General features: G+C 38.3%; 2 protein-coding genes across 3 annotated transcripts; both read right to left on the bottom strand.

Moving 5' to 3' along the window:
- Window positions 1-228: 228 nt before the first annotated feature.
- gdf5 (growth differentiation factor 5) lies at window positions 229-12988 on the bottom strand. 2 transcript variants are annotated; one of them, XM_081380671.1, is made up of 4 exons: window positions 12874-12988; window positions 5272-6422; window positions 1343-2201; window positions 229-489 (listed from the first exon to the last, which is right to left on the bottom strand). In XM_081380671.1, exons 2-4 carry the CDS (start codon window positions 5894-5896, stop codon window positions 348-350), a joined length of 1626 nt encoding a protein of 541 aa, XP_081236797.1. In that variant the 5' UTR covers window positions 5897-6422; window positions 12874-12988; the 3' UTR covers window positions 229-347. The 2 variants fall into 2 exon arrangements, with proteins under 2 accessions (XP_081236797.1, XP_081236798.1); XM_081380672.1 differs by lacking the exon at window positions 229-489 and having other exon boundaries at window positions 1229-2201.
- A 452-nt stretch (window positions 12989-13440) lies between these two features.
- Window positions 13441-23322, bottom strand: sdc4 (syndecan 4). Its single transcript, XM_081381118.1, has 4 exons — window positions 23042-23322; window positions 16712-16921; window positions 16082-16280; window positions 13441-15068 (listed from the first exon to the last, which is right to left on the bottom strand). Exons 1-4 carry the CDS (start codon window positions 23099-23101, stop codon window positions 14908-14910), a joined length of 630 nt encoding a protein of 209 aa, XP_081237244.1. The 5' UTR covers window positions 23102-23322; the 3' UTR covers window positions 13441-14907.
- Window positions 23323-26750: the final 3428 nt, after the last annotated feature.

The raw sequence follows: 26750 nt of genomic DNA, 5'->3' as shown, positions 1-26750 counted from the left end.
GCTAGTGTATAATATAATTAAATATGTGTTGCTTGCAATTAAATGTATTCCATTAGAATCCACTAATAAAAACTACTGAATGGCAGTCAGTGGAGAAAGATGTTTTTAGCAGCCAGATGGTGTAGTTATGACATCTACCAGCAGGGGCTGACTGCATTGCTAATGCTAACCAGACTAATGTATTAGCAGTGAAGCCCTCAGCCAGTTTTGAAGAAGACACCTGCATTTGACGAGGGAATCCGAGGCGTTTTATTGGCACATTGACACAGGTTTGTGTTAACAAAGAAGAACAAGATGTAAAGGCAACAGTGTTTGTTTGTTCTGAATCCTCTGACACCCTCCAGATGTTAATAATGATCCCTACATGTCAGGGTTGTGCAAAATTCAAAGTGGAAGAACTGTATCCCTTTCCATTTTGGAGTGTGACTTTGAATCGATTTGTCCACAATCCACAGGAAGTTGAAATGCAGTGACAGGAAGATGAATTTGCTGAAATGCAATTCAAAGAAATTCATCACAAGTTATGCATTCTGGGATTTTCCACACTGGTACACAAATGTTATTCTATTAAATATGATGTAATATAGAATTTTTTGTTATCTATCTATCTATCTATCTATCTATCTATCTATCTATCTATCTATCTATCTATCTATCTATCTATCTATCTATCTATCTATCTATCTATCTATCTATCTATCTATCTATCTATGTGTGGATCTAATAACTGTGAATAAAGTGTAATATAATGTGTAAATATTGCCGAAAATTGCTTTGAAATTAAAGTTAAGTAATAATATTACTTAATGATAGTGATGTCATTTCCTGCAAGGAGCATACATTTTAGAAATGTAAGACTGGATTTATACAGTTTTTTGACTGTAACATTTTTGTTTCAGGTAATTTTGTTAAATATCCTTAAAGGTTACTGGAATATAGCATGTTATTAAAGTTAAACCTTTAAATATAACTTCTTTTAAAGCTTTTTCACCCCTCAAAACTTTCAAACAAAGCCTAGTCAATCCAGTAATCAAAGTTTGTCTTGCCAACATTTGCTTTTCTGGTTAAAATGATTTCTTTTGAATTCCAGTTATACTTCCTTACATTAACCTTCAAATTGCAATTCTGCACCCGGTTTGCGACCATAATTCTAATTCTAGAATTAAACTGGAATTTAAAAGACAATCTCAATGCAATTCTGAATGGTGCACAACCCTGTTCCCTGTTTCTAAAGCTGATCAACAAACGGAAGTCGTACTCTTGATTTTGGCAATAAAATAAAGCTCTTGTCAAAGAAAGTCTGGAAGTCATGAAGAAGACTCAAAAGTTCATATCTCGCTACCTGCAACCACAGCTCTCCACCACCATGTCCTCGTACTGCTTGTACACCACATTATTGGCGGAATCGATGTACAGAATGCTGATAGGGCTGAGTCTGGTGGGGACGCAGCAGGTCGGTGGCGTGGACCTGGGATCCATGGAGTTCATGAGAGTCTGGATGATGGCGTGATTGGTAGGCTCCAAATGGGAGCGTATGGGAAAGTCGCAGACACCGTCGCAGTGGAAGGCCTCGTACTCCAGAGGAGCGATGATCCAGTCGTCCCAGCCCATTTCCTTAAAGTTGACGTGCAACTGCTTGCGGTTGCAACGCTGTTTGGTTTGGTTCTTGGGTGGTTTTTTCCCACGTGGCAACGGTGCCCGACGCATCCGACGCTGGGTGAAGAGGTACTCGTACACCGTCTTGTTGTCGTGACCTGAACGGGCTTTGATCTCGTTGTAAAAGAGCCCTCGCTTTTTTGTACGCCCGAACACCACAAAAAAGGCTTTCTCCTTGGTTTGCCTTCCCGCTCGGCCCAGGCCGAGTAATCGCAAGTCCAGCGGTCGGCCTTGATCCACGGCTTCCAGCTCAAAGCAAAGCTGAGGAGCGTTTCTGAAGTCTTTGAACCGTTTCCAGATGTCAAACACTTCCCAGTAAGGGGCGCTGTGAGGGTCGATGGGAAGAGTGTACACCAGTAGGCCTCTGTGCTTACCTGACGCGCAGGTGTACAGTCTCAGAGTCGCCATGCGCTCAAACGTGGCCTTGCGAGAGTCCATGTGTTTCTTTCGGAGGATGCGCAGCTCTGCGCCCAACAGACCCTCCTTCTCCATTGAGCTGATGTTGAAGAGGTAGCGCTGGCGTCTCAGTAGGGGCGCTCGCTCGTCTGCAAAAGTTAAGGTCATAGGTCAATGAAAATAGCCTTTATTAGTTCCAGTTTATCTTGATTACATCCATATTAAAAGCCAAACACATACCAACTATACCGTTTTAACATGTATCATGGTAATTCCATGTTTTTGGACATTTATCATGGTAATACCATGTTTTTGCACATGGTGTCAGAGTAATACTTTTTTTTTTTTTGGACTTACAATGTCATTACCATTATTTTTGGACACCATGTCATGTTTTTTTTTTTTTTTTACATTTACTATATGATTTACCATTGCAATACCATGGTTTTTGCACATGACAATCAAGGTAATACTGTGGTTTTGTGGAAATATTTAATGGTAATAGCATGGAGAAGTGGATCTGAATTGTGGAAGATATGCATTTATAAAATAGTAAAATGATCAATCACTTTGAGGTTTTCTAAGAGCACCACAGTTAAGCTTCTCCACAAGCTTCTATCAAAGCTCACATATTGTGATTGTGTGTGTGTGTGTGTGTGTGTGTGTGTGTGTGTGTGTGTGTGTGTGTGTGTGTGTGTGTGTGTGTGTGTGTGTGTGTGTGTGTGTGTGTGTGTGTGTGTGTGTGTGTGTGTGTGTGTGTGTGTGTGTGTGTGTGTGTGTGTGTGTGTTTCAGGTACATTATTGGGACAAAATTTGTGGTCCCCATGAGGAAAACAGCTTATAAATCATACTAAGTAATGTTTTTTGATAATGTAAAAATGCAGAAAGTTTTCTGTGATTGGTTGGTTTAGGGTTCGGGGATAGAATATTTGTACAGTGTTTGTACATGTCTATGGAAAGTCCCCATAAAACATGGAAACCCACTGTGTGTGTGTGTGTGTGTGTGTGTGTGTGTGTGTGTGTGTGTGTGTGTGTGTGTGTGTGTGAGAAAGAGATATATATATATATATATATATATATATAGAGAGAGAGAGAGAGAGGGAGAGCGAGCTCACTTTCTCTCTGCATGCAATGCAATATGAACGCAGTGCATAATAAAAATCAAAAGGTTTCATTTTATCCAAGAACAGTTTGCTTTCAAAAGACTATTAAAACCAGATGAACTCGGCCTAGAGACCACAACATACTGTAAACACAGCATTATTATCAACCTGCAGCTATTTACCAGTGTGCCTACCACCGTGACATATGGCTTTCACTAACATAGGCTGAAAAACACACACATCTGAAGCACATGGAGAGAGGGGCAGAGAGAGTGCAACTGATTAGTGCTCTGTGTGTGTGTGTGTGTGTGTGTGTGTGTGTGTGTGTGTGTGTGTGTGTGTGTGTGTGTGTGTGTGTGTGTGTGTGTGTGTGTGTGTGTGTGTGTGTGTGTGTGTGTGTGTGAGCGTAAATTACACTGATGTTGAAGGACATGATGTGCTGTGGCTTTTTAAACTTAGAGAAATAGTTCATCCAAAACTGGAATTTCGGCCATAATTAACTCACCTTCATGTCGATCCAAACCTGTATGACTTTTTTTCTTCACAAAAGGAGATGTTTAGCAGAAGGTTCCAGGCTGCTCTTTTCCATACAATGAAAAAATCTCCTTTTGTGCTCCACAGAAGAAGTCTTACAGGTTTAAAACAACATGAGGGTGAGTAAATGATCTTTTTTAGGGAAACTTTCCCTGTAGGTGAGAAAGGAAGAGAGATGCATGCATTTATTGCTCGAAGTCTCCAGAGGATGTGGTAACTATAAATCTGCAAAGGGTATTTCACACAGCATAAACTAAAACCATTTAAAGCTTCTGAGGAGTCAACCTTGTAGCTACAGAAAGCAGGGCCATTTAAATGCTGTTTTAAACAGATTTACTTAGAAAAAATAAAAACATATTGAGGCCACCTACTTGTAACCGGCCCAGGAGTTTATTTACTTTAAGCAGAGGTCCATCAAAAGTCTTATGCCAGATGCATATTGACACAGTTGGTTTGGGTCAGAGACCCAGATAAAAAAAAAAAGGAAAAGAAAAAAAAATGATTGTGTAGATTTAGTGTGTAGTGCGATACTAGGCAGAAATAAGACGTTTTAAAAATGTATATCCATGACTTTTCTTTTGTATATACAGAAAAGGACAATTTAGCGTAAATGCGGTAGACTTATGATGGGTAGTTGACGTGACATTTCAAGCAGTCACAGCAGTATCCTGCCATTTGACAGGCTACAATTCATCTAAATCAAACATTTTCCTTTCTAATGTTTTGTGCCATTGTCGTACATACACTTTTTATTAGTTCATATTAATCTAAATGGGATATTTATAAAAAAAAAAAAAAAAAAAATCACACTGCAAGATGATTTAATAGCACTCCAAAAGTAATTAAAATGGTATAGTAACCTTTAATATACACATACCTTTATGCATTCAAATAACTTTTAACTTACAATCTTGACCGGGGCTGGTTGTCACGCTTCCTACGCAAATAAATATTTTAGGGGATGTTTTTTATTTATTTATTTTTTTTAGTTTCTGTAGACACAGATTAAAAGTGTTGACTACGAAATATTTCACCATTTGTCACCATTTTATATATATACAATTACATTGACTCTAATAGAAGGCCATGTCGTCACAGTATATGGGGTAAGTTGTCACATTTGGAACCTGCTAGGCTGCTATAAAATAACTAATTATGGGCTTTTCAGCTCATTTTAAATAGTTAAATTAGTATAAAAAAAAATCATGAAACCACATGAAAAAAAATCATTGTTTTGGGCCACTTTAATTGCAATTAATAAAACAGAAAAGTAACAACCTTCTCCAATAAACCAATGTGACTTCATTGTGTTCATTCGTTTACCTAACAGCTATAGCAGAACTACTACAGTATACCAGTACCAGAACATAGTATACCATACTATGAAATATTATATTTTAAATACTATTTGAACTTGCAAAACAAATTCTAGAGGGGGGAAAATACATTTTTGTATTTGACTTTTGATTCAATACCTTACTAAGATTTGTGTCAATTAAGCAATGTGACAACTTGCCCCGGTCTATAATGTGCATTCAGCATAACTCTCTAATGCAAACCAGTTTAAATATGTATACCATACCTTGTCCTCTATCTACAAAGCTGGTGATGGTATTGGCCATCCCAGCCTCGTGCAGGAGACTAGTATTGACCTCTCCGCTGGTCAGTGACCAGTACAGGGACAGCATGTAGTCATGGGGCGTCACTAAAGGGTGTTTGGGTTCCTCACTGTCCTCCAGTTTTACAGCGCCATTCGCTCTCAGATGGGCTGGTGCTGGTGCGATGCTTTTCATCACGCCAGGATTGAGCTGACCGGCCCTGATTGCAGCTGGCGCTTTAGAAACTCCTTTATTGTGTCCCGTTTGATGCTGGATGCTGGAAGAGGATGCGACTCTCGCCGCATCCTTGGGTACCCAAGAGCGCGCGGCCTCCCTGCGCCCTAAACTCACAGGTACCGAGGCGCGAGCCGGGATAGTCTCGGACTTTATCAGAGGTGGACCAGCCCGGATGCGAGAGATCTTCGCGTTGTCAGAGGGCTTAACGAGCGTCGTCCCGTTGCGCGCCACCGGTAACCGCGGATTGGGTTTGGCCGCTCCGGTGCCCCTGTGACCGGCCACGCCGGCGAGGGAGAGCGCGTGCGGGATGAAGACCAGGTATAACAGAGTCCAGAAGCCCAGTAAAAGAGGGAGACTAGTCAGAACTTTCATCCTCTGATCTTCCTCTGAGTTTCGGTGATGGAGAAATGACCAACAGCTCTTGGCGAACTACCATGAACGGGTTTGGAGAGGTAAAAATGAAGCTTTGGAAACGTCTGATCGATTACTCTGCGCAAACCATTGCCATGTGCCCCTCTCTTCAGAACCATAGTGATCCAGCTCTGTCGGAGTGGAGATCCAAGAGTAGGTGCAAAAGCGCAGTGTCTCTCGTTGAAGTCCAGCGGTTCTGCTTGATATCTTGTAAGAGACTTGTTTCAAATCCCATTTTTTTTTCCAAGAGGGAAGGATGGCGTAATGCGCTCTCTCCCTCACTCTCTCTTTCTTTCTCGGAGTTTGAAAATGGTCCAGTGAAAACAGCACGCACACACAGAAACCTGCAGGTGCTTAAGTTGTGCGCAAACCTGAGCGCAGGAATTGGAAACGGAATTCCAACGCAAACTGGCTTAATTACTCTCTGATGTCATGCATGCTGTCCAGATTTATTCAAGTGCAATATTTCTTCTTACAGCATGAGTCACTGAATACATAAAACCAAAAGCTTTGCATTAGGTCACCAGAATAAATCCTCAGTTTATGAGCCATAGGTCAGAATTGATATGCAAATGACCATGCATTATACATGACATGATAAGCAAACCAAGAGTTTATGTGAAAATGCTATTAAACTTCATGGATTCTTATTTAAAAAAGTATAGATTTTGCTTTAACTGAAACGTGTTTTGTCAAGTAACCAAAAAATGTAATATGACAGAATCTGCCGTTGGCTACTACATTAGGTCAACGGAGTCTGGTTTTTAAGAATCAAATTGTTGCATGTTTTCACTACTGTAAAACAAAACAAAAAGAAAGAAAATAAATTGGAGGCTACTAACTTTGTATTATATATTGCATATTTAATTATATTTATAAATGTAATATAGTTTCTGTCTTTTGTGTAGTATTTCAAATAAATAAGTAAATATTGATTTGAGTTAGCTACTATACTGTCTGATCAGAGTAATGTATAAGTAGTACAATTTTCCTTGACCACTAAAAGATCAAATGAGGTGACCGGATTTAGTTACCACATCATCTAAATATTATCACACTGGTGTAAGGTCAGAGGTCACCACACAGATTTTAAGTTTTGGGAGGTAGAAACTGGCAATGCACTCGGTTTCTTCTCAACCTCGACCATACATTCGTATTTGAGAACTGTGAAGAAATAGTTTATTTCCTCAAGTTAAATATATGGACTATTGGTAACGCTATGTTAGACACCCACACAGACCATTCCAATCCTTTCTGAACAAAACCCACTTCCGTAGACAAACAGACGAGGGAATGAAGAGTGTTGTGGATTACGCAGGTGAAGCTCAGGATACACACACACACACACACACACACACACACACACACACACACACACACACACACACACACACACACACACACACACACACACACACACACACACACACACACACACACACACACACACACACACACACACACACATAAACATGCTCATCCAGGGGTGAAAACCTCAGCGCTGGCCAGCAAACTGCCGCTCATAACAGTGAACGCAGCACATTTCCAACTGTCCGAGGTGTGTTCAGCGTCTCAGGATGTTTTCAGAAGGACGGAGGACACATGGCCTGTGGTTTTCCACACACCACAGTGGCATGGATCACCAGGAACATTTATTTAGTGTGAATATACAGTCTAAAGACTACTAGTGAAAATGATTCCATTTGACATTTTTCTTATTTAATACAAATGTTCTCATTACAAAGTTAGTCCACGTATAATTTGGATTGTTTCTCTTTCACTTTAACTCTCATATTGCGTTCCGACCATTTTCTTTTTCCTGAAAATCTCATTGTTATCGCATTGGACTAAAACTTACTGACTTTGATCACACAGGGTATAACAACTTCCCCAAAAAATAAAATCATTTTTGTACTTTTCCCCCCACCTTGTTTCCTTTATCTCTTTTTTGAAACTGATTGATTGTAGGCCTTGTCGATCTGAGCTTATGCACTTCAGCTTTTGAGAGGAATAAGCTTGAGTGAACTTTTTGATTTAAACACTGAGTTACATAAGTTCAGATCAACGAGGCTTATACAATCAATCAGTTCCAAAAAAAGAAATACAAAACCTGTTCTATTTGAAAGAAAACAAGTTTACAAAAAGACTGAACCCAATATATAGTGATAAAATAGCAAAATGAGGGATTTACAAGCAATTTAAAAGGCTGGGACCCCACCGTACGGCTTTGACCCCCTTCACATTCCCCCAAATTGCCATGCTACGCTGGTATCTTTGTGCAGAGAAATGTGCTGTCGAGGTGTTAGTCGTTGCAAAACCACAGAAATGTCTCAGGTGCAGTCGTGGACAAACGAAATAAAAGGGGCTCTTGTTCTGGAGGAGTTTTGACATTCTGCTAATAATCATGTGGTCTCAACTCCTGTGCTTGCCTATCAACAAACCCTTTTCCATTCTTTTTTAAAAAGATTTCATTCATTTCATCAATGACTTTTCCAGGTAATCACAATTTAAAAGTTCTCTTATATGGACTTCAGCGACCCTATAGGCCTATAATAGCCTATCTATCATGTTTTCACGGCAGCTTGTTCACCTTGTGTTCCTGAAAGGGTTTGGGCCACACGGAGCGTGATACAATGCTGCCTTCACGTGCTATCGGAATTATCATGAATACGAGTTTACTAATCGGAAATTGGACATGAACCGATGAACGCCCTCTCAAGTCGTATTTACTACTGGGAAACTCAGAGATAATTTTGATACTCGAGTTCCCGAGTTGGGCATGCCATCATCTTTAAACATGGCGGAGGGGAGAACGATTGGTTGCTGTGGCTGTGACTGGTATGCTTTATTAGTTTTTTCTACAACAGCCTTGTTTTGTCAGTAAAGTAGTCCATATTTACATATTTGAATACCATTTGAAACATATTAGCCTATATGTTTTATACACCGCGAAAATATGTATTCGACCGAAATTCCATAATTGTCAGAAAGCTGGCCATCTAGATACCACAATGAATATGGAAGACAAAGAATGAGAGATGCTACATTTTAGTTAATATTTTAAGTTAAATGTCTTCAATACATTTGGCTTTAAAAAGGCAAGAATAAACCTGGTGTCCCTCATGATTTGTGTCCTTTCAGACAGAAAAGCACTTGAGCGCGACGAACGACATTAGAAGTGGGAAATTTCCGATAGCACGTGAAGAATCGAGTTGCTGCCTTGAACCTTCTATGTTTTCTGCCTGAAAAGTTTTTCACAATAACAGCCTGAAAAAAAGTGCAGCATTGCCCTCTTTTGGACAATTCCGTGTAATACGTTTAGAAAAACAAAACAGATCAAACTATATAGGGAGCCGTTGGATTTTAATTCATTTTCTGTGGGGGTTTAAATGCTTTTAAAAACTAAATAAAATAATAATTTATACAAAATTTAATTTGTTTGATTAATTTCAATAAAATAATCCAGAATGGGTAAAACAGGGGCAGATTGGGACCCGTTGCTTTGTTTGTAATTACTGATAGTTACATTTTCCATTACTTGATAAATAATAGTTTCATTAAAAAAGGCTCAAAAATCAATAGAAGTATAATAAAAGTGATCTATGTAACTTGTGCAAAATATTTCCAATCTTCTGAAGCCTTGTGATTACTTTGTGAGAAACAGACTGACAGTTTGTCATTCACTGAATATCCTCAAAAACTACCATGCACAAAATAGCTTGGACTAGGCCTATATTTTTGGTCTGAATTTGTAAATAATGTAGGAATATACCGTTAAAAAAACTCCTCTAAGAAAGTCTTTTTATGCTAGATAAAAAAGAAGCAAAACCCATAAAAGATCTAAAAGGACAAAGATTTGTAATGTCTAAACCAAATCAGCAGGTGGCAGTAGTTTGGAGCTTTTCAAATGCTCTCCACACCTAGGCAGGCTACATCCCAAACCCCATACTTCTCTACTATAAAGTAGGCGTAAATTGAATACTAGCGTACAGCCTCCTACAACCGTACAGCCTCCTATCTATGCATGTCAAGCAATATGTAATATGTAATGTGCTAAATTTTCATCATCGTGTTTAATTCAGCAGTAGGCTATCCATGTTTCCTCTCCGAAATAAATTTAGCATTTAAATCTACACATTATTACAAAAATAAAGAGATGCATTATTTTATGAGATTTGCCTGCCTTGCATTTAAGATCCACATGGCACCAACATCCTTGTAAGATGAAATGGTTCAGCCTTTTTCTTTATTTGCTTTTCTTGTTTACTTTCCTTGTCTGACTTGGCTCCTCATATAGACCAGAAACTGAATATTATCATATATATACACGCCTCTCTGATACACAGGTTGCAATGCATCCTCAGAACATGCTTCTATTTTAAAAGACTTGATCAGGTTTGCATTAGCAAAATAGTATAATAAAGTGTGTGTGTGTGTGTGTGTGTGTGTGTGTGTGTGTGTGTGTGTGTGTGTGTGTGTGTGCGTGTGTGTGTGTGTGTGTGTGTGTGTGTGTGTGTGTGTTGTGAGTTATGATTCACCATCTTATAGCTACTTACATTTTTAGTGACACCTACCCCTGTTCAATCCACAGTAAATGTAAGGGTTATTTTAAAGAGATCATCACAAACGGCCATTTTCTGCTGTTTCTTTTACTCCACCTCTTGTGTAAACAAACCAGGCTGTAGTTGAAAGTGAAAAGGCACCATTCATCTTCCAATAGCATGGCGTAATAGGCCTACCTGAGAGTTTGAACACTTTCCAGAACGTTCCACAGACTTGTTTTTCTGATACGCATTCAAATATTTATAGCAGAAAACGTGTGTGTGTTAATGATGAAACTGTTCCTTGTGCTATGAGGAAGAAAAAAAAAAACTTCCTTGTCTAATTGTCCATTCAACATGTGACCGCAGGCTTGCTATTTTTTCTCAACAGATAAAAGATAAATGGGAAACTCGTCATGGAAACATTAAAATTTGCATCTTATTTTCAATGACCATTAAGAGATTTGGTTACAATACAACATCACCAGATAGGCTATAATAAACCATAAGATAAATTCCCCATGCAGGTCATGTAATATGAAATATGAGTGATTAATCTGCTGTTAACCAAACAGGTTTCAATTGGTTTTCCGATATGTCTCAACCATCTGTTTGTACTGAATTGACGTCATTTCCCATGGCTTTTTCAGGTATATAGAAAGAAAGTGGGCATGTGTTCAACACACCCTGTCATTAACAATTATAATGCTGCATCATCATATACACACACACAGGGCCTAAAACTAACTTTTTACCACTCCTGCCAATAGCCAGTGAAAATGTACAGGCCATTAGCATTTTTACCAGCCATGAAACATAAATGAAATCCTTATTAAAGTTACAAAAGTTATTCAGTCAAGAGCAGTGATTTTTCTTTGTTTGATTAAAATTAAAAACACAGATGGCAGCAGGTTTATTAGGCTCCTCGTTTTAAGAGCTAATGCACGAATCCAATATACTGATCTGATACACGTGCGTTTTTCTCAACTTACGTTCACTTAAGACATAACTGACTGTGTTTACGAGACTACTTGCCAAGAAAGGCATTTTTGACATAATTCTGTTTGAACATGTCTGTTCAAGCACAAGAAGACGCGAAAGAGAACTCAATTCAGTATTTGCACTGTGTGAGATGCAGATTTCTGGGCGCGCGCATCGGATTGGATTCATAAACATTTTACCATTGTGTAATGTTGGCGACTGACACGGTTTCATAACTTTTTACTGGCATTTGGTGCTTGGCGAGTGTTAATTTTAGGGCACACACACGCTCACGCTCACCATTGCAAACCAAAATATTAAACCAAATGGCATTTATTTTAAAAGAAAGAATCTTTCTCTTTCTCAATCTTTCTTCTTTTAAGAAACAAAAATAGTTAGGCTAATGTTCAAGGCCACCCTTTTTAATCAAAACATTTCTATTTTTATCCTTCAATCCAAAAAGAAAATAAACTCACTATATTCTCCTGGTATGCTATTTCATTTGTTTTGATAGCAGGGCAGACAGGCATCAGCATGATGGGAAACACACACACACACACACACACACACACACACACACACACACACACACACACACACACACACTCTTACTGTAATTTCTCTAGGGGTGGAAATTCCCGATTTAACACTGAGCCAATTAGATTACACTTTAAAGACTGTCCTATTATTCAACTTTCATCCATCACAAACAGGTTCATGTAAGAATAATATGCAAACTGAACCAGAAAGCTGAAATTTCCAAACTAACACTTAATGATCTGTGAGTGTTATTCAGTTCAAACAGGCTTTTGAAAACCAGCTCTTCAATCATTTTTCATAAATATCTTTATTGTCGCTTTTGACCAATTTAATGCATCATTGCTGAGATGTATTTTAAAAAACGATCCCATATTTTACTGATCCCAAACTTTCGAATGTGTAGATTGTTTTCTAAAGAACCATTGAACTTACAGTGTTTCTCCAAAGGTATCATGTTGCAAAACCATAGTAACAAAAATAGGCAAAGTCATCATTATGTGAAGTGACATTCTCACTCTGGTGAAAAGACTTTAGGCAGAAAGGTCAGTTCTCAGAGGAACTCTAAAGACCGCCAATGATTCCTCTAGTAACCCCATTTTATCATTTTTGAGGTGCTTGAAAAATATATATTGAGGTTGCACAATAGGATTTTGAAGCCTCATGAGGTTCTCTATACAGGGTTTCACCAATGTGGGAAACCACAATGGTGGCTAAAGTATCCATTTTTACTGATAAGGACCATAGTAAGAGCTTACAGGTATGACTTTTGCTGAACTGATTCCTTAAAAAATAACAAAACTTTGTACATAGATGGATGATCCAACAGACCAATAAAAATTATTTCCAATGCTAAAAAAAGTGTGTAACATCATCTACCTTCTTTCCATTAGTCCTCGGTGATCCTCATTCTCTGAACCCAAACATCAATTCAGTCTAATTTTTAAGTCGAAATGTTTCACTCGTCCACCTTTGTTATCCACTGTCCTGTTTCAGAGCCTTTCTGCACCATAGGAACCCTAAATAAACTAATTCTTGACTTGATTCAGGTGTGCTTTAGGTCAAGAGGGAGGACTAGTTGACATTACATCTCACACTTTCAATTGTCCTTAACTTGATTATGACGTTATTAAGGGTACGTTTACACGTCAAACGATGTACTAAAAATGGAAACGTTTTTTCTTTACATTTTTCAAATAGACAACATTGTCAAAACGATTCCCTTTCACACGGATCCACAAAAATGGCCTGTTTTTGTAGTTTACACAGAGACCAGTTTTCAAAAGTTTGCATTTTCAGGCCCCAAAAGCGCAGTTGTCGTGTAAATGAACAGCCAAAAGGCATAACAAGTTTTCAGTTTGAAGTTGAAAACGGCGTCGTGTAAACGCCCCGTGAAAGGCAACCTTTCTTTTTAGCATGAAAAAAAAAAGCTCAAGACCATTCAAATGGTTATGTGCATAAAATAGCTTTATTTTCAACAGATCAGAAATTGCATGCAGAAATCAATGATTCATTGACTTCAACATTAGATCAGTGATTTTATCTGGATGTGACCAAACAAAGCAGCAAATTTTTCATTTTACACCATGCACAGGAATGCACAGCTTATTCACGTTCCCCTTTACTAATCCAGAACATCCTTCTACAAAACATAAATATATTCGGCTTAAAAAGTCTAAAAGAAATAGAAACTCTTAAAATCTGTTGAAAGACTAACAGCCTTTGAATTGTTGCACTACTGTATATAAAACAAATCTAACAACCAAAAAAATAAAAATTATTACATGTACAACAGCTGAGAAGGGGAAGAAAGACCCCCGACCTGAAGGCAGGCAATAAAATATGAGTTAAATTAATACCAAAAAAAAAATTAAAATTAAAAAGGAATTAAGAACATCTACAAAAACATTGAAATAAAAAAAAAGTTAGTACTAACATTGGTCATTGTTCTCAAACAAAAGATACAGACACAAACCATCTGCTTTCAGGTTACGCCAAAAGCAAATACCGGGATGAGATACAAGAACAATAAAAACTGATTTTGGCATTTAAATATTTGGTAAATAAAAGGCTGTCAAGAAATGGCTAAGTACCAAAGTTTTACATTTATTCAAATGGCTATATACAGATCCCTGGATGTACAAAGTCTGTTTGCAGTGAACTGATTCTCAATCAACAGCATCTGTACCTGTTAAAGTAGCTTAGCTGACAGTCAAGCAGCACGTAGTGGATCTAGTCTCTCGACGTATAACACCACCACAGCAATTACATATACGGATATGTGGAATGTACCATAACACCATGGCTGAAATGAGTATACATCAGTCTAGTACACCGATTTCAGATTTTGCTCCCACAGAATTTAGTCTCGATGCCTTCAATTTGGTTTCACCTCTGATGTTTAATATGAAAATTAAAAGCTTTTACAGCACAGACTTAAAAACAAAAGGCATTTGATAACGTAAAAGGCTACAGTAACACCCCCGCTGTAGCACCAATCATGACACTGACTGTTTATCATAACGGTGGATAAAATGGTCAATCCAAAGCCTTTAACCTGTGGAAGCTCCATTGCACCTTGTAGTGTTTTATTAAAAAAAGATAAAAAAAAAAAAATGGAGACAATGCGCCACGTGACAAAAAGGCAATAAACCTGACAGGGTGTGGGAACAAAAAGACAAGAATCGGGCAGTTTGGCAACAGACGCGATCCTCTTCGATTCACTCAGATTTCAATGCAAATGTCCAGTCAGAGTAAATTATTTGTGAGGTTCTCCTGCGGTTTTCGTGGTACGTGAGAGGTTGGCGGCGGTCCGTCGGGCCGAGGCACCGTGTGAGCTTATAGTTCAAAAGAGAGAGAGAGAGAGAGAGAGAGGGAGAGAGAGAGAGAGAAGGTATGAGTGGGTGAGGATGCTCATGCGTAGATTTCTGCGGTGGGAGCTTTCTTGTAGATGGGCGTCTTGCCCAGGTCGTAACTTCCTTCGTCTTTCTTCTTGATGCGGAGAACAAAGTGAACGAGGAGGACGATGAGGAGGATGGCGAAGACGAGACCAACTGCTCCGCCCGCAATAATAGCTATAAAACAGAAATAGAAAATGTGAGGCATAACCTTCAAAAACACAGCCAACCACACATTCACAAACTGCATGAAAGGTAATATTCAAAAAAGAATAGGGGCACCAAGATTAATAACTAACATAACTAAAACATATATTAAAGATATACTAATATAAAAAAAATAAAAGCTAATAATACCACAAATAATACCAAAATAACATTAAAAAGGACTATCATTAACTCACCCTCATGTCGTTTCAGACCCGTAAGACTTTCGTTCATCTTCAGAAAACAAATCTGAAAGATTTCTGTCCCTCCATTGACAGATACGCAACTACCACTTTGACGCTTCAAAAACTTCACAAAGAGATCGTAAAACTAATCCATATGAATCACGTGGTTTAGTCCACATTTTCTGGAGTAACGATCGCTTTATATGATGAACAGACTGAATTTAGGCTCTTATTCACATATAAACATTCATAAACGCACACATCAGCTGTGGCAGAAGGAAGCTCAAGCATGTTCGCTTGATGTCCGAGAACCACTGAGGTTCATTCTCGTGTTACGCATCACAGTTGAGCTTCAGCAAGAGCCAATGAGGTTTGTTCTCGCGAGTAAAGCTTCTATTTATGTTCACAGATCAATGTTTATATGTTAATAAAAGCCTAAATTCAATCTGTTCATCATATAAAGCGATTGTGTCTCATCAGAAAATTTGGACTAAACCACTCAATTCATATGGATTAGTTTCACGTTCTCTATGAACTTCTTGAAACGTCAGTGTCAGTTGTGTAGCCGTTTATGGAGGGACAGAAATCTCTAAGATTTAATCAAAAAGATCATTTTTGTTCTGAATATGAGTCGGGTTTGGAACGACATAAGGGTGAGTAAATGATGATAGAATTTTAATTTTTGGGTGAAATAACTCTATATATTTACATTTTTGGTCCAATAATATGTATTAAACTATTTACTTGGCATATTAAACAAACATTTTCTCCTCAATTTAGTTGGCATATTCTCCTCACCTGCAAGCACTTCTGTGTTGTTGAACAAGCTCTCTTCTCCAGCCACGGTCATGAGCACATTGCTCTGTTGGCCATTTTCTTGCTTTGGCGATTCACCCAAGCCGACCTCATTGTTTTTAACCAGAACCTCCTCATTTATAGTTGGCCGCGGGGCAAATGGACCCACGGGATCAGATATCCGGTTATTGAAGAGATCATACTGAGAGAGGAAGAAACAGTCATAAGAAAATTCATACAGCAGTCAAATCAGTTGCAAAAACATGCAATAATAAGCTCTGTCATATGAACAACCAATCAGTAATCCAAGTCAGATATGACCCGAACTAAAGACTTTTGGATCAGTGAGTCAGTTAAGCAACCATGAATGAGTCATTTTAGACTAATGATCCATGATTCATTTAAGAGTCACTTTGACATTAATTAAGAATAGGAGACACTAGCTGAACTGTATGTTTGTGATAGTACAACATCAGTGAGAAAACGCTATAGAAAGATGTGTCGTCTAGTTATTATTACAATTTAAAATAAACTTTTTTCAATTATTCACTCATTAAATTCATTGTTTCCAAACATTTCTGCAGTATCCAAATACTCAATCTGACATCATGACTAAATTTGTTTTATAGCTACCTCGAAAGATGGCATCTCTGAAGACCCTGAGCCTGATATGTCATCATAATCATCCTCTTCATCTTCATCATCATCATCATAGGCATCCTCATCGTCAATTGGGTTTAAATCAGCAAACCCAAAATCTTGATGCGGAGAGTCACCGGAGGACACCAGATCCTCACTGGGTGACTCGTTTTTCAGAGGTACCCATGTTTCCGTTTCTCGTACCTACAAAGAGAGAGAGGGAAAAAAAAGCATGAAGAAAATACACCTGACAGACACCATTTGTTCAAAGGCATTAAGGCAAATCATGAAAGAAAAAAACCCCGGCACAATTCATTCATTTGGTAAATGCAACCCAATGCAAACATGAATGATCTGAAGACCTCTCATTAAATCAACATTAATCGAGAGGTGGATTTTTTATTTGGTTTGTAAAATGATATTTCCTATATCCCTTTAATACTTAGTCTTAATCCAAACCTTAGTCTATGGCATCATGATGGTTCTGAGAGCACACTTAATTGAATTAAGACACACCAACACTTTTAATCACGTTAGCAGAGCCATTTGGACAAGCACTGGGAATGGGTTTTAAACAATTAATGGACTAAGCCTATTAGCATAACAGGAGGAAGTAGAACACGCATACTGGTTTATGTTTTTCCTCGTCTCTCTCTAAAGAGTCGTCCACAGAAGTGGCCATTTTTATTTTCACTGTTGCTATGGTTGCGAGACATCAAAACATTATTTTTAACTGCAATTTAAAAAAAGATTCTAAATTCTATTCTGAACGACACACACCCGTGATTTACACAATACTGTATTACATTCACACCCCTCTTGACCTTGAAGTGAGTCAGAGAGGTAAGAACAAGTTAGCGCAGGTTTGCCGCCATTGTGTAAAACAACGAAAGAATTCATCGGACAGGGGCCGAGGGTCTTTATCAGTCTCGCTCGCCTGCTCGCTGTCAAAAACAGATTTAATCAAACATGACTCACTGAAAAGTTTCACATACCGGGAAGTCAAAAACCTTCATAATGCAGTACAGGTGTGTACTCATGCCGCCTAACCCATGTAACCACTTTAGAAAAATTTCAAACACACTTTAAAGAGGATTTTAGCGAGGCGACAATGACTTCTAGGTTATCTTACAAACCATCATCTTTAAAACAAACTTGATGCTTAAAATGGCTCTAGATTTTAAATGGAAGTGTTTTTAAAATGGAGATCGGGGAGGGGGCTAACTCATTTTCCAGGAAAACCAGGATCATGCAAACGTCACATGAAACTGCAAGTCAGCTCTAGCCTGCTCTGTTGTTTGAGGATAATAAAAGAAAAAGGGAGAGCGAGAAACAGAGAATGACAGAAACCACAAGAGGGTGTGGAGAGAGAGACCGACATACTTTATGGTTTTCAGCCTTAGAGTGCTGTGAAACCCCACACCAAAATCCCCCGGCATTATGAAATACTCAGCTCAGACGGGAAAAAGGCTGTCTAAGAAAGTACGGCGGATGCTCTCTGACTGCAAAGAGGCGCAAGGCCGTGGTTCAATGCTTAAATTCCCATAAACAACCCCTTAAATTCTCAGTAAACATATAGAAGCCACTTGAAAGAGTTTAAAAGAAACCCCACCGAGCAAACTAAAAGATCTAGACTAAGATGGACTGCTAAAGAAAGTCCCTCGAAATTTCTCAGGTTTTTGTTCTTAATTTCTCAGCAATAACCAAAACCCCCCCCTCATTTAAAAGAAACAACCCCAAATGTTTGAGATAATAGCTCTAGAAGGAATAATAGCTAGTTCATTTATTTAACCCAAAATGAAATTCTGTCATCATTTACTCGCCCTCACGTCGTTCCAAACCCGTACGACTTTCTTTCACACAAAAGGAGAGGTTTATCAATGTTCATGCTTCTTTTGTCCATACAATGGCTGGAGTCAGGCGCTGTTGAGCTCCAAAGAGAACAAAAAGCACTATTAAAGTAGTCTGAAAACTGTTGTGCATAGAGCTTGAACTGAAATTTAAATTAATATTCACGTCGTTATCTAATTTGTGTTTTGATTTGGCATCAGTCATCACAAGAAAGTCACACAGCTTTAAAAGATCATGAGGGTGGTGAGTAAAGCTTCTATTTTCTTAGGTAACCCTCATGATAGCTGTCGAGACTGATATGAATATGTCTGATATGAAGATGATGACACGTCTACAAGTATGAGTATGCTCTAGTACTGAATCTCCAGGCTCTTGAGTGAGCTGTAATGCCAGAGAAGCCTGTGTAAATTAACCAGCTTAGTAGACCAGGCCTCAGTCAAGACTAGCAAATCTTGGAGCAAATCCGGCCATCTGCTGACAAATGGTCTGGCATCTGTTCCAGTGAGTCACAATGGGAGAGGTAAAGAGAAGATACCACAATCAGTGACTCATCCAATAGTGTGGTAAACTCTGGTGATCAGGTGATTATTCACGGTTTGAGTTTAAAGGCCAATTTTTAAAGAACCACGACTGTTTCGCTTCGGAGTTTTACAAAGCAACTTCTGTGTATGAAAAGTCATTGGTAGGTCAACACAGAGTTGGAACACATTTCACAGATTTTCTCCAAAAAAAAAAATGTAGAAAATGTCCACAGATTCTGTCTGAGATTCTATTAAAGCTACGCTACAAATATTATCCGCTATCATCTGTTGTGGTTTGAAGACTGAGACTCTCCTTGTTGTCCTTTCAGGTCACAACCAATTACAGCCCCAGTCGTCAATACAAACGGTGTCTGTCCCTCCCACCAATCGGATTTATTCATGTCATCTGAGCCTCATGAGATACACTCCTCACTGGGGACAGAGTGAATGTCCTACTTTGCACACACAAACACACTTGCACGTCAGGAGAATTCCTTCCACCTTTGTGGGAACTATTTACAGCTGCATTTTCCCTTTCTAGACCCCCAGCTGAATCTCCACAGCGGGGCAGAAAGACTCACCTGCCTGGTAAACGATACGTAATTGTTCAATCACACGCCAAATTCTCACCCCAACACCTGTTCAAAGCCCTGAAGCATTAGGGTATGTGAAGGAAACAAGATTGGACTTCAAAATCTACAACTAAACTAAACAAAAAGGACTATTCAGCCTCTATTCTCTCCCACAGGAAGTGTGATCACGCTTTGCTTCTATCTGGTAGTGGCTTTCATTAATGAAGCTTCTCACCATTAAGTCAAAGCCTGTTTAATACACAATGAGCCGTTCTGAATAGCCCAAACAATCAGTATTGTGTAGTCTAGGCCTGAAAACATGGAGTTCTTTGAGCTTTCTGACAACAGACCTTCCTTGGCTGGCTAAAACCTGAAGTTAATAGAGACTGCGATTGGATTATGGAATCAAAAATTAGCTAAATATGTTCTTGATGGATGTCAAGGGATTCATCAATAAACTACACACATTAGACATAGCTCATTTGGTTGGCTCTCTAAAGAATAACACCATGCCATGCCAATACACACACATGCAAGTTCAAGAGGAAACAATGATGTTTACAGGTGAAGTTATTTATTTATTTACTTGTGCATAATCCCTCAACTTTTTACAGCCATTTATTTGAGAAACGAAAAGCATTAAGATTAATGGTTAGACATGGCCAAAAAAAACAACAATAAATGTGACCATTTAGATCTCAAAACATTATCATTAATGCTCCGTCTCAGTTATTAACACAAACAAATTATGTCAGATTTTCTTTACATGAACTTGTGACTGAAAGAAAACAATTCCCTCCAAAACTACACATTACAAGGACCTGCATCTGAACAATACAAAGACTCAAGATACTGCAAATTAGCAGTAAATGTGTTATTAGATGGGAAAGACTACCACACGTTTCTAGGGTGATAAATGGGAAGATTAGACTAGATTTCTTTAAATTTAAGTCTGGAGACCTGAGAAACACCCAGACGGGTGTTTATTTGAAGAATGTGTATTTTCAGAAGTACACAAAAAATGTACACGCCAGGAAAAGACAAAAGGCTTGATGGAAATTGCTTAGGGGGAGGGTATAGTCCAAAGAAACCTAACTAGAGTAGGCAGTAAAGTTGATTCAGATCAATACAGATATCAAAAAACAAATTCTGATGCAAGCACACAATTAGCCTACTATTTAAGCACAAGTAAAAGCATCAAAAGTGTTATCATCCACACTGCTAAGCTGGAAAACCAAAAAAAGGCAAACTCAAGAAAGAGGAACTGTCATTATGAAGGACAGCTGGTGGCTGGTTATCAGCGTTTCCAAGTAAAGCCTGTCTGGCATATGGTTAATAGCTCCACAAGCAACAGAACTGAAACGGTGAAGGATGTGGTCTGCTAAATGACTCTAGTCCCTTTACATGGCCTCTAGATACCTCTCTGGACTTGGCAAACAAAAGGGTACAGCATAAAGCATTGTATATATGTTGAAATAAATATTGAAAGACACATACACTAAGCATTACGTAAATCACCAAAATCCTTCTTTCACCCAAGCAGCAAATAAAACCTTCTCGCTCTGTGCCAACATTCCATCCTCAGAAGCGCTTTATTAGGCCAGTGGACAGCAATGCAGAAATCATTATTATATCCTGGCGAAAGTATTTATCATGTTCACTGCTCTGCCTTTCAACAGCCATTCAGATGAGCTTTGCACCCCACAAATAACTGAGTAAATAAAATAAATAAAACCAAACCCATTCATATGCAAATCACCTCATGCCTAATTCAAAACACAATCATTACCAGGACATCTAGCATGGCCATAGGCCATTACACTTAAAATAACAGCCAAATATTCACAGTGCATGTTATGTTTTACAATAACGTTTTGGTTTTTATTGTGAAAAACGTTATAATATATAATCTATTCAATATCTAGTTAGAAAGACACACATTGGGCAAACAAAAAAAAGTGGCAGTAGCAACATGCCATCAGGTAAGGAGGTGAAAGCTGCACAAGTATTCAAATAAAATAAACCTCAAAGCCAAATCGAGAACATCCACTCCTACTTTGCCTATTTCTGAGATTTAAAGTGTCCATGTCGTGTTGAGTTTAAGCCACACACACTTGTCCAGTGGCTGAAGAGGAGGGACCTGGATGAAAGAGGTGGACCATTTAAATCCGCCGAAGTGTGTGAAATCCCAAAAGAAGGGCTGGTCAAGGTCAGGAGGGGTCAAATTCCTCAGGAAAATGCAAAAGAATGGAGAGGGAGGGGGATGAAAGGAACACAGACACTTCAGCATAATTTTGAGGAATGCTGCGGCCTTCTCTGCCTCGAAGGACAAGGCTTTTGGGAGTGTGCAAGCTTGTTGCAACATTCCCAACAGAGATTAAATCACACCATCTAATTTACTACTTACTACACAGCTAGTTTACTGTTCTATTACTTTATTTCCCAGTGGATTACACAATATAACACACTAAACCATTAAGCAGACAAGGTCAAGACGGACGAAAAAAAGCTGAAGTGTAGATAAAGATCTGCGACAACACCTTTCCAAAGGTCTGTGAGAATGGAGGCTTTGGGCTCAAAGAATTTGCATTTTGACTTGTGTGAGGGTGTGTGTGTGTGTCTGTCTGACTGACCAAGCACACTGGGTGGCATTTGTCTTCTATTTCAGCTCCAAAGACATCTGCAGCAAGCTATTCTTTTGAGTTATGAAAGAACTGGCCAACACAAAGCTGTGGCATCCCATTCACAGGTGCTCCAGTGGGTGATTCCATAATGAACAGATGGAAATGTAAACCTCATGGACTGAATCAGTCTAATCAAATTGAGCTAAAAAAAAAAAAATCCCTGCAGGCAAAACCTGTCACATGAAAAATCCAGTGCTACTCGTTAAGTTACTCAACAAACAAAAATGAGCAAGACTAGTTTGATGCCAAATGGCAGAAAGTTACTCTCTTAATTATATAAATTACATTACATACACACGCACACAAACGACTAACAAAATACCACAACACACGATTAATTGTTACTCGGCTAACGTTAATCACATAATTCATTTGTAATATTAGGTTTATTTCAGATAAGCACCCATCGATAAAATCGACAAGTCAAAAGCAGACTTGCCTAGAAGTTTGACAATTAACCTAAAGTTGAAATTATTCATCTAAAGTGTTAATTTTATTGAACATGTAACGTTAACGTTAACTTAGAAGCCTTTGTTGCTTCAACAGGTCTGTTGTCAGAAAGCTAACGCTTTAGCAAACACAAATATAACCACTTTTTTATTGGTCAAGTGTGATTATAAAACACGATTTGGCTCGATTATAGCCTTAGCATCTTAAATAAAGTTAATAATTAGTTAAAATTCACAAGATACTCACCGATTCAGCGAAAACAGCAGCAGCCGCTGACAAAACCAACATGAGGTAAACTTTCAACATCTTCTCTTCAAAATAAGGAGCCCCGGTGATAAAGCTGGTCAGTTTCCGATATGATTCACTTTTATGACTCAAAATAAATCGGTCCTTGCTTAGTTAGTCCTTTTTTATGTCGATTTGAAGGGATTTTAGCGCGTATTCTTACTGCCGTCCTGTGTGTTGTTGCGCAGTATTCCTGTGTAATGATTGATCCCCTTTTGGTTTTATTCACCAACTTAAGCTCCGCCTCATTTCGAACACGCAGCCAATCAGGGCAGAGTAACCGCTCCATGACGTAATTTTCGGAAACTCCGGACGCAACAGTTTACAACACCATACACATTCAAATCCATGTCGACTATGTAAACAGCGAAATTATATGATTATTAGAATAGTTTTTTTGGGCTATGTAGTTATTCATCTCTTACAATACAAAATCCTCCGTCTTGTCACAATTTCATATGGTTTATTTTCTAAATTTCTACCACTAATAGACCAATATGAAACTGTAGAATGATGTTGCATTTTTGAGGAAGTTTTTGGAAGAAGAGCTCGGAAAGCGAAAATACAGACGTTAGTGGAAAGTTTCAATGACGTACACTTCAGGGAACATTTTTTAACCGTACTTTTTGATTGTTGTACTTCCTCTTTCCCTGGGAAGTATGAAAAACGAAAAACAATGATATTTAGATGCCGTTGATAATAAGAGTTTTTTTCTTTCTTTTATCGCTCCCTTGCTGACAGAAATGATTAAACTAGCTGGTCTTAGTTGGTTTAAAGGGATGGTTCACCCAAAAATTTAAATTCTGTAATCATTTACTCACTTTAAAGTTGTTCCAAACCTGTATGAATTTCTTTCTTCTGCTGAACACAAAAGAAGATATTTTGAAGAATATGGGTAACCAAACAGTTGCTGGGCCCCAATTGACTTAGTATGGGGGGAAATACTATGGGAGTCAATGGGGCCCATCAACATGCTTACAGTACAGACATTCTTCAAAATATATTATTTTGTGTTCAGCAGAAGAAAGAAATTCTTACAGGTTTAGAACAAACTCGAGGGTGAGTAAATGACGACAGAATTTACATTTTTGGGTGAACCATTCCTTTTAAGCTAGTTTTAGATGATTGATGGTCTCTCAGTTTGGTTTTCAGATTTAACTGTTCATCATGCTAATCTCGCTGTTGACCGAAAACCTTCTCAGCAAACTGACTAGGCTGGAGAGACCATCTAAAACCAGCAAACCATCTTGGTATTAGGGGGGTTGTTTTCTTTTTACTTTCTTTATGTAAATGTCAGTTACATTCAGGTTTAAGTCGTGGTGCTCATAGAATTGACAGTTGCAATTTTCATTAAAAGGTGTCAGTTTGCTCATCCAGCCACAATAACGGGAAATGTCTCGTATAAATGTCTCAATAACGGGAAGTTTTCTCGTTTTCATTGAAACATTTTTATTCTATGACTTTGAACTTGAAACCACTTTTGCATGTCACAACATGCCACCACCGCCAGTGAAGAGATCTATACTCCCAGTCCCCTTTATTAATCTGTAGCCTAAATCATTTAATTTCTGTAAAGCCAGAAATATAGGCTACTCAATCACAAAGATTAGAATCAGGCATTCTTAGCAGCACCACTTTTAATTCCCTGTGGTTAAAAAAGCAAAGCAAATCATTTGACTTAATTGGCCATTATGTATTGTAATCTTGACCACCAGTTCAGAGAGATAACATTCAATGTGTCATTTTAATACTATTAAACAGACATTATTAATGCTAAGTCAACAACCTAAATATAGGCCTATACATTCATGCACTTCTACAACAATCCCCTTTATATTGTAAATGTTGAAACAACAAAAATGCCCTGTCTGAAATGATCTTGTTCGAACTCTGAGGAATCTTGCAGTATTAAGATTTCTTGCATGATTATAGTATATGTTCTCCACTTCTGCACATACAGCAAAGTTTACTAGACAGCAACTTCAGGTTGCTTGTAAAACAGTGGAAAAAGTAACAGCTGCATGTCTGACCTGGTGCTCATGAGGTCTCAGACTGTCCTGTATTATGAAGTGAGAGAAGAATCTGGCCTGATTTCAGCCTTGATTTGTTTAGTCTGGGTCTAGAGTACATTTTAAACATCCTGATGGAAGTGTTCTGAAAAATGCAAGAGATGAGCATGTGCCTGAAGATTGAGATGGCATTCGCCTTAAGATTGAGAGTGAAATGCATCTAGACTGAACGCATGCAATGTGAGAAATGCGACATGGGGGAAACTGGACATTTGATAATAAAAATAGCAATCAATCAAGGCTATGATCTAACATTATACAACATAAGATGCATATTATTACCTGAAAGTCCTAAAATCACAAAATTGCATTCATTCAGCATTTAGCAGTGTGAACAGAAAGCTTGTGGTGAATTCTTCACAGACTTTTCACATCCACGTCAAACAAAGTTATTTTTTTCAAACGGACCAGTTACACTACATATTCTTCGACACATACTGGTTTGTGCATGAATGTAATGTGCATCTCAGAACTCAAGGGTTGTCAGCGTTGCTGTTATGCCGTCATTGATAATCATTTGGTTCTATAGCGGCTGCGGATCCAAGAACAACGATGGAAAAGTTTAGGCAGAGGCAGTAAACACTGCAGCTCGGGTCAGCTCGTTCAAGCCGTTGTGGCAATCACATCCACATGGTGTACATTAGAGAGAATTGCCTGGCTCAGTGCTGCTGTACGCTGGCCTTCTCCACATCCCCGCCTCGACTTTCACTCAGTCATAGTCCGTCTTTTGTCTCCATGTAAAAAGCAAATTCCACCCAACCTCTGACATAGTCTGACACACATTCCAACTCAAGCACAACAATGGAGGCCTTTGTGCCTGCGCTGCTGTGTGTGCGTGAGTGTTTGCTTTTCATTTTTTTATTACACTCTAGATAGGCTAGAAAGTTTAATCATTTTCTGTAGCCATATTGCTGGTACAGTATGTGTGTGATCTCACAACTCCCCTCCATAACAAAAAACACAATTGCTGAAGAATTTATGACTGTTTATGATGGGAGGAAAAAAAAGAGTATGCAGTTCTGTGTGGTCCATTCGCTTTTAGACTCCTTTCTTTCTTTCTCTCCTTCTTATATAGGCCTATATCTGTTTGTGTCCTATCTTTCTTTCTTTCTTTCACTTGGAAAAAGTATATATAAATATATATATATTGTATATGAAGAGTTCAGATGCAAAAGCCTCTAAATGCCATCTGAAAATTTCTTCTAGAATGATCATTTTTATCAAGCTCGTATATTTAAGTTCAGTAATTTCACTTAAATGACAATTAATAGGTAATCTTCATTGCCATTTAAGTGAAATTATTGAATTTAAATGTACAAGCTTGATAAAAATGATCATTCTATAAGAAAATTTCAGATGGCATTTAGAGGCTTTTGCATCTGAACTTTATATATACATATTTGTATATACAAAGTATCTATCTGTGCTGTGTGTGTTTGTTTGTGTTGTCTTTCTTTGCTTATTTTTGTTTCTTTTAGCAGTTTTAAAAAATTTGTGACCCCCCCCCCATTTATAGAAAAATATATACTTTGTTCTTAGCTTTAAAACTACATTTTCAAGTACTTGAGTACTTCTGCTGTCCCTGTGAGAGGTCTGGTTAG

The sequence above is a fragment of the Scardinius erythrophthalmus genome (assembly GCF_964197995.2).
Source record: "Scardinius erythrophthalmus genome assembly, chromosome: 12".
Lineage (NCBI taxonomy): Eukaryota > Metazoa > Chordata > Actinopteri > Cypriniformes > Leuciscidae > Scardinius > Scardinius erythrophthalmus.
The sequence above is the reverse complement of the archived record's forward strand: the minus strand, read 5'-3'. Positions and strand labels throughout refer to the sequence as shown.

Bases quoted from the DNA above. Each gene is read 5' to 3' on its own strand.
- gdf5 (XM_081380671.1), bottom strand. From the start codon at position 5,896: ATGAAAGTTCTGACTAGTCTCCCTCTTTTACTGGGCTTCTGGACTCTG. The intron at 2,202-5,271 runs GTATGGTATACA...TAACTTTTGCAG, and splicing joins CTTTGTAGATAGAGGACAAG to ACGAGCGAGCGCCCCTACTG. The intron at 490-1,342 runs GTAGCGAGATAT...ATTGCATTTCAG, and splicing joins GTGGAGAGCTGTGGTTGCAG to CAAATTCATCTTCCTGTCAC.
- sdc4 (XM_081381118.1), bottom strand. From the start codon at position 23,101: ATGTTGAAAGTTTACCTCATGTTGGTTTTGTCAGCGGCTGCTGCTGTT. The intron at 16,922-23,041 runs GTGAGTATCTTG...CTCTCTTTGTAG, and splicing joins CTGCTGTTTTCGCTGAATCG to GTACGAGAAACGGAAACATG. The intron at 16,281-16,711 runs GTAGCTATAAAA...TTCCTCTCTCAG, and splicing joins CAGAGATGCCATCTTTCGAG to TATGATCTCTTCAATAACCG.